Source organism: Rhagoletis zephyria, unplaced genomic scaffold, assembly GCF_001687245.7.
Source record: "Rhagoletis zephyria isolate East Lansing unplaced genomic scaffold, Rhagoletis_zephyria_1.1 Rzeph_scaffold_01254, whole genome shotgun sequence".
Lineage (NCBI taxonomy): Eukaryota > Metazoa > Arthropoda > Insecta > Diptera > Tephritidae > Rhagoletis > Rhagoletis zephyria.
Genome location: NW_016158338.1, coordinates 102,818 through 118,600, shown reverse-complemented (window position 1 = coordinate 118,600; position 15,783 = coordinate 102,818). Strand labels below are relative to the sequence as shown.

The 15,783-nt window shown below is 45.4% G+C and overlaps 1 protein-coding gene across 1 annotated transcript in view; it reads left to right on the top strand.

Annotated features, from left to right (window-relative positions):
* The first annotated feature begins 9,065 nt into the window (after positions 1–9,065).
* Positions 9,066–15,783, top strand: part of rho-5 (rhomboid-5) — a 76,784-nt gene continuing 70,066 nt past the window's right edge. The window contains exons 1-2 of the mRNA XM_017616694.1: positions 9,066–13,072; positions 13,153–13,494. Of these exons, the coding sequence (XP_017472183.1) occupies positions 9,158–13,072; positions 13,153–13,494 (4,257 nt within the window). The 5' untranslated portion in view covers positions 9,066–9,157. The remainder of the gene's footprint in view (positions 13,073–13,152; positions 13,495–15,783) is intronic.

The window sequence follows — 15,783 nt, the reverse complement described above, 5'->3', positions numbered from 1 at the left end:
AACCAACAGTTAAGCAATCGAAAGTGTATACAATATTGTGAAGTCGATGAAATAACGTTTGAAGAACTACAAAAAGCCGAGATGTACTGGATCGAACACACGCAGCGAAATTTTTACAGCAAGGAGTACGAAATATTATCGAACGGACAACAAGTTAATCACTCATCAAAAATATCGTCGTTAAACCCCTATCTGACAGATGGTATACTGCGGTTAAATAGTCGTTTTCCTAAATATGAGCAAAGCGTTTCAAAACGAGATCCAATAATTTTGCCGAAGAGGTCTCATTTAAGTGTGCTGCTGATATTAGAAGCTCATCAATCAACTTTTCATGGTGGTGTAAACGCCGTTCTAGCACAGCTTCGAAATCGTTTTTGGGTCATTCAGGCGAGGCAAGTAATTAAGACAATCCTGCGCAAGTGTGTGATTTGTCAGCGTCTCCATGGAAAAAGTGCTTCTGAGCCATGGACAGTACTACCAACCAAGCGAATAATGACTTNTCACAGTGGCAAGAAGAGCTTGCATTACTAGAAACTTTCTGTGTTGATCGATGTTTGTCAGCAGGCAGTGAATCGATATTGGAATTGCACATCTTTTCTGATGCGAGCCCGAAGGCGTATGGAGCAGTGGCTTATTGTCGACAAATAATGCCAACCGGACGAATTCTCACTAATATTGTGTGCTCAAAAAATCGAGTAAGCCCAATTTCCGAAAATAATAAGGAAGTAGAATTAACGTTACCTAAATTGGAGTTAACAGCAGCTTTGATGGCAGCAAGATTGAAAGAAACCCTTGTAAAAAGCTTGTGCGTTAAAATATCCGCAGTTTATTTGTGGACGGATTCAAGTATTGCATTAAACTGGATAAATGGCTGTGGGCGAAAACCTAAACCGTATATAAAGGCAAGAGTAGCAGAAATTAAACAAATGTCGAACATATATGATTGGCATCATTGTTTCGGCAAGCTTAATCCAGCGGATTTGCTGACCAGAGGTATAAAGGCGAAAAATCTGCTTGAGTCCAATATTTGGAAGTTCGGGCCAAGCTGGCTTCGAGAAAATGAAGAAAACTGGCCAGCGAAGCTTGAAATTCATAGATCATCAGTTTTGAATACTGCCAATCACATCGAGCGAAATAAGCTAGTAATTGCACCAATTACTACCATTGAAAATTATAGCAGTCTAAAAAAGCTTTTAAGAGTAACTGCATACGCATTTCGTTTTGTAAAACGTTCTAAGAGAAAGTCGACTAACCAACAGTTAAGCAATCGAAAGTATATACAATATTGTGAAGTCGATGAAATAACGTTTGAAGAACTACAAAAAGCCGAGATGTACTGGATCGAACACACGCAGCGAAATTTTTACAGCAAGGAGTACGAAATATTATCGAACGGACAACAAGTTAATCACTCATCAAAAATATCGTCGTTAAACCCCTATCTGACAGATGGTATACTGCGGTTAAATAGTCGTTTTCCTAAATATGAGCAAAGCGTTTCAAAACGAGATCCAATAATTTTGCCGAAGAGGTCTCATTTAAGTGTGCTGCTGATATTAGAAGCTCATCAATCAACTTTTCATGGTGGTGTAAACGCCGTTCTAGCACAGCTTCGAAATCGTTTTTGGGTCATTCAGGCGAGGCAAGTAATTAAGACAATCCTGCGCAAGTGTGTGATTTGTCAGCGTCTCCATGGCAAAAGTGCTTCTGAGCCATGGACAGTACTACCAACCAAGCGAATAATGACTACGAGGCCTTTCGAGACAACCGGAGTGGATTTCGCTGGGCCGTTGTATGTTAACGGCAACAATGACCAAGGACACAAGGTGTACATTATGCTGTTTACATGTGCAGCTGTACGAGCTGTACATCTTGAGTTAGTGCCAGATATTACGTCGCTGACGCAGTCTTGGTATTTGCAGCAGTCATTGCTTAAACGTTACTTAAAGCGGTGGCACAAGGATTATCTTAACCAGCTTCGATCCATACACCATTGCAAGAACGGGCCAAGTCGTAGTATTAATGAAGATGACATAGTATTCGTGTATGATGAGCTCAAATCAAGACTTTTGTGGAAAATTGGTATCGTCAAAGCTACATGGGCAGAGACGGCCGCATAAGAGCATGTGATGTGGAACTGGCAAATAAGCAAATTTTAAGGCGGTCTGTGCAGCATTTGTATCCGCTCGAGATTGCAACAACATTTCCCGGGGCCCAGGATGTAGAAAATCACAAACTACGAGATTAACATACATTCACTAACACAAACACATTTCATTTACATTTAACTTACTCACTCTCACCTAACACGATATAAGACACAGCCTTGCTAGGTATAACATAATTGTAATTAGTCTTAACNCATTCAGGCGAGGCAAGTAATTAAGACAATCCTGCGCAAGTGTGTGATTTGTCAGCGTCTCCATGGCAAAAGTGCTTCTGAGCCATGGACAGTACTACCAACCAAGCGAATAATGACTACGAGGCCTTTCGAGACAACCGGAGTGGATTTCGCTGGGCCGTTGTATGTTAACGGCAACAATGACCAAGGACACAAGGTGTACATTATGCTGTTTACATGTGCAGCTGTACGAGCTGTACATCTTGAGTTAGTGCCAGATATTACGTCGCTGACGCAGTCTTGGTATTTGCAGCAGTCATTGCTTAAACGTTACTTAAAGCGGTGGCACAAGGATTATCTTAACCAGCTTCGATCCATACACCATTGCAAGAACGGGCCAAGTCGTAGTATTAATGAAGATGACATAGTATTCGTGTATGATGAGCTCAAATCAAGACTTTTGTGGAAAATTGGTATCGTCAAAGCTACATGGGCAGAGACGGCCGCATAAGAGCATGTGATGTGGAACTGGCAAATAAGCAAATTTTAAGGCGGTCTGTGCAGCATTTGTATCCGCTCGAGATTGCAACAACATTTCCCGGGGCCCAGGATGTAGAAAATCACAAACTACGAGATTAACATACATTCACTAACACAAACACATTTCATTTACATTTAACTTACTCACTCTCACCTAACACGATATAAGACACAGCCTTGCTAGGTATAACATAATTGTAATTAGTCTTAACAGTTTAGTTCACTATTAAACGCCACTATAACCGCATCTTTGGTACTTTATTCCGATCCGGGCTCTTAATTTTACACAATCTATAGGCACAAAATTTAACATGGCCAATTAACGCACCTCTTTGCACCTTCTCCAGCTGCTTGACGATGTAGGCCTTGTCGAGTGCGTTCCACCAGACGAGTACCCCATATAATAAGATTGGCTAGATAATAGTTTCATAAAGCCAATGCGCTACCTTCGGCGAAAGGCCCCAGCGCTTGCCAATGGCCCCTCTGCAAGAATACAGTGCTACTGTAGCCTTCTTGACTCTTTCCTCCACGTTAGGCTTCCAGGAAATCTTACTGTCAAGGATCAAGCCCAAGTACTTCACCCTATCAGAGAGCCTTATAGGAAGACCACCCATTGAGGGAAGACGGCAATTCGGTATCTTATACCTCCTAGTAAAGAAAACAAGCTCCGTTTTGCTGGGATTTACACCCAGCCCGCAGCTAAAAGCCCAGTTCTCAACCAAGCCCTGCATAAGATAAAACAGTGTTTCTGGAAACTTTCCTTTTGTTATCAATAGTACATCACCGGCATAGGCAACCACCCGACAGCCACTTCTTTCCAGAGACACCAGCAGGTAATTGATTACAACGACCCAAAGCATCGGCGAGAGAACTCCCCCTTGCGGGGTACCTCAACTCACACTCCTCCGGATAGAAGCCCTGCCCCACTCTGTCGCGACAGTTCTATTGTAAAGCAATCCGTAAATAAACCTGACAAGGTGGGCTCCGACTCCTAGCTTATTTAGGGAGTTAACTACAGCCTCAGGCAAAACATTGTTAAATGCCCCCTCGATATCAAGGAAGGCACCGACGGAAAATTCCTTCTGCGAGAATGATTGCTCAATATTTTCAACGACCGTGTGTAAGGCCGTTTCGACAGACTTGCCCTTGCAATAAGCATGCTGATCCAAGGAAGGGCGCTCCCTGAGGATCCCGCTCCTTAAATGCAGATCAATCAGCCTCTCCAGCGTCTTCAAAAGAAACGAGGAGAGACTTATCGGCCTGAAATTCCTGGGTGATACATGAGAGGCTTTACCCGCCTTGGGAATGAACACCACTCTGACCACCCTCGAAGGGACCGGAACATGACCCTTAGCCAAACAGCCCTCGAAAATGGGCATCAACCAGCGGCACGACACTTCTGCAGACTTGTGCAGTTGGGCCGGTATTAAGCCATCGGGGCCCGGGTCCTTAAAGGGCAGGAACGAGCTAATGGCCCACAGAAGGCGATCCACGGTTAGGATTTCCGAGACATTCCACGACGTCCTCTTCGCTTTCCTAATCTCGGACTTATACATCCCAAGCCCAATCTTATACAGTGCCCAGTCGGAGGCTAATTTTCTCTTCCTGGCCCTATTGAAAAGGCCTCTGCTCGAAGCCGTAAGATCGGAGAGCTCCTCCGACCACCAGAGCGGTTTTATCTTACCTTTGTGGTAACTCAGGGGACAAGACATATCAATGGCCCTTTTACTTGAAGTGGTGAACACACCAATTAATTCGTCAATTTCGGTTTCAGTCCAGGTCCCGCCTCTTACGGGCGCAACCGGAAGCATTTCCTGCAGACTTCTGTAGTATGAGTCCCAGTTGGTTCTCCTCAGATTCCTGTAAGTTCGTGCTTAGGACGCGCTTCGTCCAAAGCAAATTGTATGTACCGATGATCGGAGAAGGAGTGGTCACTAAGGACTCTCCAGCCAGATATACGGGACATTATAGCAGAAGAGGCCAGCGTGATATCTAAAACCTCTTCTCTACTTGCCGTTACAAAAGTGGGGTCGCCCCCTGTTACATATACATAAATTTTCATTTAGAGTAAAGTTAAAGAGTGACTCACCTCTAGTGTTGATGTCAGAGCTGCCCCAAATCGTATGATGGGAATTCGCGTCAGACCCAATAACAACGCGACCCTCCTGCGTCTAGCTTCTGCCACCGCATTCCTTATTAGCGCGGAGGTGGCTGCACCCCGTCTTCGCGCGCCATATAAGCGGAGATCAACCAGAGTTCTCCGGTTGCATCCTCCAGGCTCACCGTCACAATGTCACCATCGCTGAAAGAGGCAGAATAAAAGCATTAAGTTCCTTCCTGATGAGCATGCAGGATCGAGGTCTACCTGCGTCCCGCTGCACCGCCAGTCTATAGTCCCTCGTCCCGATACCAGTAACCTTATTGCAGCTGCTCACCCACGGCTCCTGGATCAGGACTACATCAACTCCACCTTGCTCAAGGCGGATTAAGAGGTTGGCTGACCCCGCCTTAGAGTGCTGAAGATTGATCTGAAGAATATTCATCCTCCGAAATCCTCTCCAGCACCCCTCCGCAGGCGCCATTCCCATCGGACGCAAGGAGCACTTCCTCCTCCACCCTGTCGAACAGCGGGCCCCCAGATGAAGGAGGGCCAGCAATACTGTCACTGTCCGGCATGACAGATTCTACCTCCATACCTACGGGGACATTCTCCGGATTCGTGTTTACGCCAGCCAGCGCAACCGAAACAGGCTTGTCATCTCCCCAGGAGTCAGTCTGGTAGACCTTCATGACTACCTTCTCGAGGCCATAGTAAATTACTCCCGGTTTTTCGGCGGGAGGCTTGAGATATTCCGTATTCAGCAGCATCAGCGCTTGCCGGGAGTCACCGTCGGAACTCTCAAACTGGATTGCCTTCCAGTTGTGCGCTGGAAGGTCCGGGTTGCAGTAGCGGAAGATATCTTCCACCTCCCTCAGCGTGGAAGGTGCTGAGGGAAGCCAGACCCGAGCACGCGGACGCGAGCGAAGTTCCCCCTTGACCACAATCTCGAGTATGGCTCCCTTCCACACCTCCACGACCAACGCCTCTGCCGCCCTGTAGAGCGAGGCCGACTGCTCGTCGGCGCAGACCACCTTCTTAAACATACCCTGGTGCCACCCAGCACTCTCGCACCGCGGCGCTGGCCCCGGGTTTTCCCTGACCACCCTCCTGAAAACTCTTGATAAGGCTGACGACACCTTCCTCCAGTCTTCCCTGGCGATGGCCCCGTCCTCCTTACCTCGATCCATAACGCCCAGAGTGATAGAGCCCGCCTGTTTAGCGATCTCGCTAAAGAGCTTAGGCGTCCCTCCCGCTCTGGGCTTCTTGGAGAGGGCGGTTTCCCCCTCCTGCGATCTCTGCCGCTTGACAGGGTCAATACGGGATGCGCTCGCATCCACAGAAAGACCCTCACCACAGTCCTCCTGGCCGTCGCTTAGCACCCCCCTGGCCCACTCGAGCGATCGCGCGGTCTGCTCAGATAGCTGCGCAGGACCCTGCTCGCCGTAGCGCTCCAGGGTCTTGGTAGCCCAGCGACGGTCATCGCGTGCTTTCCTGGCCGGCCCAGCGTGCCGTTTAGGCCTGACGGGGGGATTTCCCCCAGATTAAGCCACAAGTCCTTGGCTGGTACCGGCCACACTGTCTATTGCCCTTACGTCCTGAGCCGCAGTCGATTGCATCTGCGGCCCCGCCTCCGTCCTGCATGCAGGCGAATTCGCCCGCGCCCCTAACCCCGAGTCTAGGTGCGGTGGGTTCCCAACGACACCACCACAGACAAGTGCAGACGAGGGGGTCGGCTCCGATCTCTTACTGCACCCTGTAGCAGCAGCTGCCCCACCCTGCCCACGAGTCGATTCCGCCTCGTTTAAAGAGGACCGGAAGAGATGGATCGGTTTCGAATCCCCTCCACCACTCGAAGTTTTGTCAGTAGAACTGCGTTTTTGGTTTTGTTTTTGTTTTTGATTTTGTTTTTGATTTTGTTTTTGTTTGTTTGTGTTCATCTTGTTCGTACGACCACCTGCCCAACGAGGCAGGCGCAGTGGTCTAGTTCATAAAAAGGGGAATTCAAGTGGTCCAAAACGGCAGCACCCCATGCCGCAGCAAGGCCACCGTTACTCCCTGAGGCGGCCCGGTGTCAGGAAGGCGCCGGTAAAATACAGCCGGTCTGGGAAACCCCCTGGCTGCAAACCTTCCAATGGGCACGGTGTCGCTTAACACACTGGACTAGGGGGTCGGCAGTTCTTGGTCATCGCTTACAAGCAGACCGAACCATAGGAAATGGAGTACATTCGCACAGTACCCGGAGGTAGGGACACGTTTACACTACCACCCGATGATAAGGTCTGGTCGTGATTTGACTAAGCCCCCGCACCAACGGCAAGGTGCCTGACCTAGCGGAGGCAATGACGAGTACTAAAATTTGTTCGCATTACTGCCAGCAAAAAAACCGAAAACTGAACCGTAAAGGAAACAAAAGTCGATGAAATGCGGATTGTTGTCCTTTAACCGATTCCATTTTCAGATACTTTAACCACTGAAGTATGCGACAGAAACGTACACATGTTCTGAAAATTACCGAAAATTGTTTTGAAACGGATCCGTTTTTGTCTGTTGCTTTTTCATAATTCGAAAAAAGATAAAATAAGGAAATCTTCTGATAGCTAACAAATACTAGCACACTATTCGCACACTCAGCCACTTCCGCTTGAAAAAGTAAAATACAGTTATTGCTTTCAAATAACGTCATCATATTCGAATGTTTTCCAGATACGAAAATGAAGGAAAACTGTATCGTTTTCTGTTTTTTTCTGGGTACGAAAATCGCACTGTTTTTTGAACGATTTTGAATGCGTGAATTATCGAAAACTGTAGTCGTTTTCTGTGCGTTTCCGGATACGAAAAATGTAAGAGACTGCACTGTCAGCAAAACTTACGTTTCTTTGCTGGCTGGGTTACTTTGCGTTTCCACGTTCAAAAATTGATTTCATTTCGGTCACACGTAAGAGTTATCACAAGTATGAGCTTTCTCACTTCCCAAAGCCATGGTCGATCAGCTGTTGAAATTTAACGAAAAATTGCCTATCTTAACAGAAAGATTTTAATTTTTACTGCTAATTTGTGTGGCTAAAAAATCTGTGAATTCAAGAAATTTCGTTTTAATGATGGAAAAATGTTTTATAGTTGGGAAACTGATTTCCTAGGTATTTTGTTACATAAAAATATTCTCAAGTGGCAACACTGCCGATTAGTTGCTAAAATTGCTAATAATGCCTTTTTTCTTATTTCGTAGAGAAACATGGGGAAAAATATACAATATAACTTTAGTAATGAGAATTAAATTTCTTAAATATTTTTTAAAATCGAGCTCACTTTGCGAAAGCCTTTTAGGGGTGTCTAAGAAAGCAAACAGAGGAAACTCCTTAGACTCGATGATCGGTTTACTAACCAAGTACTGTAGGGCGGAATCCGCCAATTTAATTTGGATATAAGCGCTCAGTTTAGGGCAGCATAAATTCTGAGTTTTTCCCTTGTGAGTAGGTTTAACTAACTTTCGATGGCCTTAAGTTTAAAGGAAGTTAAACATATAGGTTTACATGATTTAGGAACGGTTGCCAGATTTAAGATTAAGTCAGACGGATACCTTCTGCCATTTACACGGGATGTACTCTCAAGTATAACCAGTCCAAAATAGACAAACCGGGTGATCGATGATATCAGTGCTTTTTTGAATTTATGATTTAAAGATGCCATGATCGCCTGCAGCTTAGGATGGTTCGAAGAACCCTGCATTCCACCGTGCCTTTCTTTATCAGAGATAGACCCGACGTCTCACTCTGGGAAATTTTTGTTGCGGGAACTGTTTTTGTTAGTAAAGGAGCCATATTGTCTTCTTCGGAGTTATATTTAATTGGAGGTCTCCCTTAAACGCAAGAGCTTCTATATATTGTCGCTGCCAAGCCTGAATGAATAGGATAAAAAATGCAAAACATATTACATAGATATTTGAATGCTATCATACTGAAAGCGCTTGAATATAGCTGTTAGTTCTAGCTCTTATACCTGTTGTAAACAATATATACATACAAATATATATACAGGCACATAAAGAGAGTCGTTTAATTTTTACTTTGTTTATTTCTTTTAAGGTCTCTGTTGCACTACTACTGCACAGGATACTTCGCGCCAGTAATCACTGACGTTGATGCCGTTGCAATTACTGCCAACTTCGTTGTCGAAGCATGATCTCACCGAATCCATCGAACTGCAGTGAAAGCGATCATCATCTACACCACCATGTGCATCACACAGCAACCGCCGCATCTCAAACTGGTGGCCACAGTGGCAGCAGCAGAGGATGCATCGTAAGCAGCAGTAATGTGTGCGGCGCGCGCTGTAAGTCAATGCTTGGCTATCAGCCGCAGCTGCAGATGGTTAACGATAACGATGTCGTGGCTGGAAATAGCTGCAGCGATACTGGCTCAACAGGTGGCCGGTACAGTCCGCACCCGAACGAGATGTTTCTACACCACCATGGCAAACTATCGATTCAGCCGATCACGGGATACGATGACGCAACGAATTGCTGTCTGCCACCGCCATCTCCAGCTCCAAACAACGATAGATACATAATGGGAGTTGCGTCACCGAAAAGTGCACAGATATGTGGTGCAAATGGTAATGTAAGTTGCCTGGAAATGCACGCAACATACGCTAATTACGATAGCGCCGAAGGCAATAGCAGCGCTAACGGAAACGCACAGTCGCAACAAGCAAATATACAGCAGCATCATCAACATCAACAGCAACCTCAGCATATTCATTACGCCGCGCAATCACTATCATCTTCTACATCAACATCACCGCTGGCTGCTAATAGTGGTTGTGTCACAAACTTCACGCAAAAGTACGTAAGCAGCATGCAACAGTGTTCAATTTCACCGAATACGCGGTTTCGCTTGTCGGATCGATATCGTGAGGTGCCTACACCCAAATCACTGGTGTTGAATAACCCATCCAGCGTTGGCAGCCAAAACGCGTATGCATCTGCTACAGGCGCAGTCACATCACAGCCTTCCAGTGCCGCACGATACGTTACTTCCGCACACTTTTTGACACAAAGTACGCCGCTGGTGGCAAGCGACACATACACTTACCTTTCATCGACAGTGCACACGCCAGTCAAGCGGTACGTACCGACCCCTCCACCGCCCAACGAACTATACACTGACATATCGATGCAGCCACCACCACCACAAACACCACAAACCCTAAGCAAATGCGGAACCAACAGCAACGTAGTCGGCGTAAACGGTACCGGCGGTCACACAACGCAACATGTCAACACATTGCCCTATCGCTTTCGAATGAAATGCTGCACCAATGATCCGCACAATCCAGCTGTGACGCAGACAACCAATTTAAATACCTCGCCCTTGACCCATAATCTCGAACATCGACCACTCTCCGTAACCGACTATTACGCCACTTCACCTCGGACGCGACCAACCTATGGAAATAGTAGTCACAGCGGTCGCAGTGGCCATAACAGTAGCGCTTGTTATAGTGGTAATACAAACGTTATGGTAAACTCGAAATGCACTTCTGCGATAGGCAAAGATTCTTCCATACTCATCTTGCACGATCAACAAATGCAAACAACTGGTCATTCGGCGTCTACTAAGGTTAATGGCACTGGTTCATGCCTTTCTTCATCGACCTTGGCGGGCTCTGTTGCTGGTTCGGTGTCAGGTAGGTCGTCTACTGCATCACCGACAACTGTCCCTGGCAACAACTGTAACGGCATGTATGTGGTAGGAGTCAGCCGGTTGAATACGACGAGTTCTGCACGCGCAAATAATACAAATGTGATAAGTGATTACATTCAACGGACGCCAAGCATTGAATACATAAATGCGACTGCAACGGCTGTCGGCCCGATTGGCGGTCGTATTTCCACACCCGTTACACAAATAGAAGGCAACTCCGGAAATGGAGCTAACAGCAGCAGCATGAATTCCAATGCGGGCGCAGCCACGACTTGCTTGCATTGCAACACAGTACGCCGCACAACGGGCGTACACCAAACGACACAAACAACGGGGCCCATCAGTCCCATACCACTACAACAGATGATGGATGTCATTAGCACCGGCGCTGTTGGTGGTATGAATAATTGCAACGGCGGTTTCCTACAGAATGTTCTAGACCATGCGTCACTTACATTGACACCATCTACCAGTGAGTCACATATATCCCCTCTCTCGCCTTCGGTGGCTGGTGCACATAGTTCACACATTCCATTTCCGAGCAAAATGGATGATGGTAGCATTGGGGGTGGGGTCGAACATCTGCAACAGCAACAGATCGAGCAAATATACATTGCGCAAAAGTCACAGAAACAGCAACCGAAAAATGTCATAACCCAGGGCACAGTCACAGAACATGTTGGAGTGGTTAGCGGCAACCTAGGCAGTATAGGCGGCCCCCAGCAACAACATAAAGCCGTGGGGGGAAGTCGTTCGTTCAATCATCAGCAGCTAATGCAGTCAATGCAGCAACAAGTTATGCATCAGCCACAGCAGTCGTCGCCATTACAACAACCCCCAATGCAGCAACAGCAGAAAATGCAGCGTTTTTCGCGTAAGAAACGTTTCAGCCAGTATATACGCAAAGAGATAGCGCGCTTCTTTGGCGTAGATGCCAGCTCGGAAGCTGAAGAGTTTGCTATTTGGCAAGGCCGTCAACGACGTCTCGCTCTCCGTCGCTTTGGTGCGCTGAAGACCGACAGCGAGCTGCATGCGGAAATGAGCAATAACAATTCCGGCGAAGCAAATAACCGTGTGAACTGCTATGGTGGCTCCGGTGGTACAAGCCAACAGTACCATCAACATCACCATCATCATTCGGAACGACCTGATATTTTACCCGCTCACGATACGGAAGACAATGAATTGGCAATCGAATACTCGACACGCCGACGGCATTTCTTGTATGCCGACTTTCAAATAGGTGATCATATTGAGCGCAAAGCGACCGTAGCTACCATGATAATGTCGAGCCTAACATTTATTGTTCATACCTTAAATAGGCGGCAGACGCGTAACTGTCGGCAGTGGTCTCGCAGCTTTGCGCCAGCTCACATAAATAATATTAATGGTATCGACAACTCAGGTGACGCTTTCGAATGCCTTTCAGCGTTGCAAGACGACGAAGTGTTTTTCGACTCGGCTGGCACTGAGCAAGCCGTGGGCGGTGGGAACTTAAACGGCAACAACAACAGCAATAGTGCAGCTGGCATCTCCCTGCCGCAATCGCTGGTCACGGGCGGCTTTATGAGGACCGGCGGATCCACTATGATAGCTAATAGCGGTGCGAAAGTGATTGAGCATCATCGACAGATATACATGGGTGAACGCGTGCACGGTTGGCGCACTTCTTCTGTAATAGGCGGCAGCTCGCATGCGACCACAAATAATGAGCAAGTAACTGCATCAGCACAAGCATCAAACAGCGGTGGCGGAGTCAGCATTAGCGTTGGCTTAGGCGGGCAGCAGCTGAGCAATGTCTGTAGTATGGCTGGTAGCTCACAGCAGACAAAGAAGTCAGCGATCGCCGGTCAGATTACTGCATCATCACTGCCAAATGTACATTCCACGAACGGGACACGTGGCTATCGAATTTCGGCGCAGCTGCTCGATGGAGTACTAGAGAACTCCCGACGCCCGATTCAGCGTAAGGTGAAATTATTTTCTGTTACCGATCTCGACGATCGTGCCGATCACCGGCCATTTTTTACTTACTGGATTAATACAGTGCAGATTTTGGTGCTATTATTGTCACTTATATGTTACGGTATCGGACCTATCGGCATTGGGGTCGAACAGAAAACTGGTCAGGTGTTGGTCACCAGCCTTAGCTTGCAAACAGTGCAGCACACAGAACAGCGAAATGTTTGGATTGGGCCCAGGAATAATGATTTGGTGCATATGGGTGCGAAGTTTGCCACCTGCATGCGCAGTGATGTTCGCATCATTGATGTACTGTTGAAGACGCGGCGCCAAGAACGTGAAACAGCTTGCTGTATTCGAAATGATGATTCTGGATGTGTACAAAGTTCACAAGCGGACTGCTCCGTGCGTGGACTTTTCCCAACCGTGAGTGAAACATACTTTAATAAACATTCTTAGGAATAAGGAATTTGTATGGGCCCTTGCTTATTCCTATATAATTACAGAAATCTATATCGACTTGGAAGAAATGGTCACCTGGAGAATCGGGACCAGGCGGTCGTATATCCGGTTCGGTTTGTGGTCTGGATCCAAAGTATTGTGATGCACCAGCATCCATAGCGCCATACGAATGGCCAGACGATATCACGAAATGGCCCATCTGCCGAAAAACGAATTCTTTTTCACAACGTTTTCGCTACAAAGATCACACCGCAGAGCATATGGTGTGTGAGGTGATAGGCCATCCGTGTTGCACTGGAGTCTATGGAGAATGCCGCATTACCACCCGTGAATATTGTGATTTCGTCAATGGATATTTCCACGAAGAGGCTTCGCTGTGTTCGCAGGTATGTTAAAACAATTTGCAATCTCAGGATGCCAGGGATTTATTCTAAAATCGTTAAACAACTCGGTAAATGGGAAAGTGTTTAAATAAAGTTTTTTTGGACGTCTGTAGCTCCAACTGATTTATAATAAGTGAGAAGTAGTTCGGCTGAGGCCACTTTACTAGAGTGGAGGTTTATTTGCAAGACGCACCCGGGCTAGTATTCTTATAGGATGTAGTTGTAACCGACAACACTGCTCCTTCCATCACTTCTAATGGTTTTGAATGCTCCCCTCTAAGTTGGAGAGTAAACATAGCCTAGGGTATACCTTAAAACGCAGAGTTGAAAATTACAATGCTGCAAACCCATTATTTTTATTTTCGGCGAGTTGAATCAAAATGCGAAATTTCAGATATGTTGAAATAAAGTTTGGTGACCGCCAGGGTTCGAACTCTGGTCCGAGGAAAAGTGTTTTTTGTAAGCGGTCGCACCTCGGCTGGCAATGACACACCTCCAAGTGTATTCTGCCATGAAAAAATCGTTTCACTAAAACAATTTGCCAATCGGAGTCGGCGTAAAAGTGTAGGACAACGTCAAGGCGCACACCACAAATCGGAGGAAAAGATGGACCAAGACCTAGTAAATGTGTCAGCACGAAAAATTTTGGATTAACGTTTACCCAGCCTCAAGAGACTCGAAGTTTTAAGATTCTGCTATATTTTATAACTTTGGCAGTATGAAATCTTATAGCGTTTTCTTTTCTCGAAATAATGTTGCATTTATTCTGCCCTGCACCAGGGCTATCAAGTTTTGGTGTTCTTTTCTCAGCATCTTCACATGCATATTGCGAGCTCTTTCTGTGTTGCACTCTGAAAATGTTGCCACATAAGAGGTAACATCTTTTCGAGAAAAGAAAACGCCCAAGAACGATTGAAAAGAAGATTGTAATTATTTAACATAATTACCAATTCCTAATATTTGTTATTTCTTTTCCTTGATTTGTTTCTTTTCATCAGAAATTGCACTCAAATTAAATGCAAATACATAACACGTGCCCAATAAATAAAAAAATGTGATTAGTATTGCCATAATGCACCCTGCTGCGAGGTTGCAAAATGTAGACGCGTAAAAAACATACCTTTGAGTGTGACAAAATGTAGACGGCGTCGTTTTACAATTTTGTATGGGAAACAACAACACCACAGATTTTACGGTTAGAAAACGTCTTAAAATGTAGAAGTCTACATTTTGAGACACTATTTGGAACGAACTGTGCACACCCCAATCATTATTAAAACTCGCCACTGAACACTAAATTTGAAATAATCACCTTTTTCACTTAATTGCTAGTTGGTCGCTCTTTGTGGTAAATTTTCGTTTCGTTTATGACGTCACATCAAAGAAGCTGGCTAACTCAAACTAAAAAAGATACCGAAACGTTGAGGGCGCAGTCTTCTTTTCTATCATTCTTGAAAACGCCATAAGAGTAGTAATTTTTCCACGTGTGCATCTAACTAAGTTCTGTGCACATTCCATTAGATAGAGACGGTAAAGTAAGAGAGCTTTATAATATGCGTACATACTAGGGATGTTAATTTTTAAGCTTTTTACGATCCCGAGATTTTCGGGATGTCGTTAGGACAATCCCGGGATCCCCGGATTCAGATACTCATTACTTTTCAACAACTTTAATCGAAAAAATGTCTTCTATATTGTTTGAGAAGCTCTCCTACCATAAAATAAATAATAAATAAATGGGTTTATTTCAGAGACCCAAAATAATTATTATCCTAATATTTGAGATCAAAAACGTCGCCTTGTTTTAAGATAAATCTTTTTCGTCTTTGTGTAATTAGGGATGAAGCGATACGATAAATACAAGTACATACTCGATACTTTTCGAACAAGTAATTTTGGCAGTGATACTTTTGAACCAAGTACTGAGTAGGTATGGAGAAACAAATACTCGTATCGAAACCCGATACTAAGGCAAATTTGGCTTCGGCAATTTTTGCCTCTATTGTTTTCTTTATCTAACTGTCTTTATGGCCGTTTAATTGCCAAAAAACAAATGCGACAAAGTCGATATAGTGCAAAGAATAGACGCTCCAATTGCTTCACCAAAGTTGATGTAATGCGACCATACCATTCATAATTAAATATATAGGCTGACTTCCAAAACGTCAATTGCTTTGCCCTTTTAATAAATTTTTTTTATTTCAAGCTAATAAAGTTAGAAGGACTATATTCGAGGATGTTGTCGAGTCTATATTAGTCCTTAACATGTATTTTTTTTAAATAAATATTGCA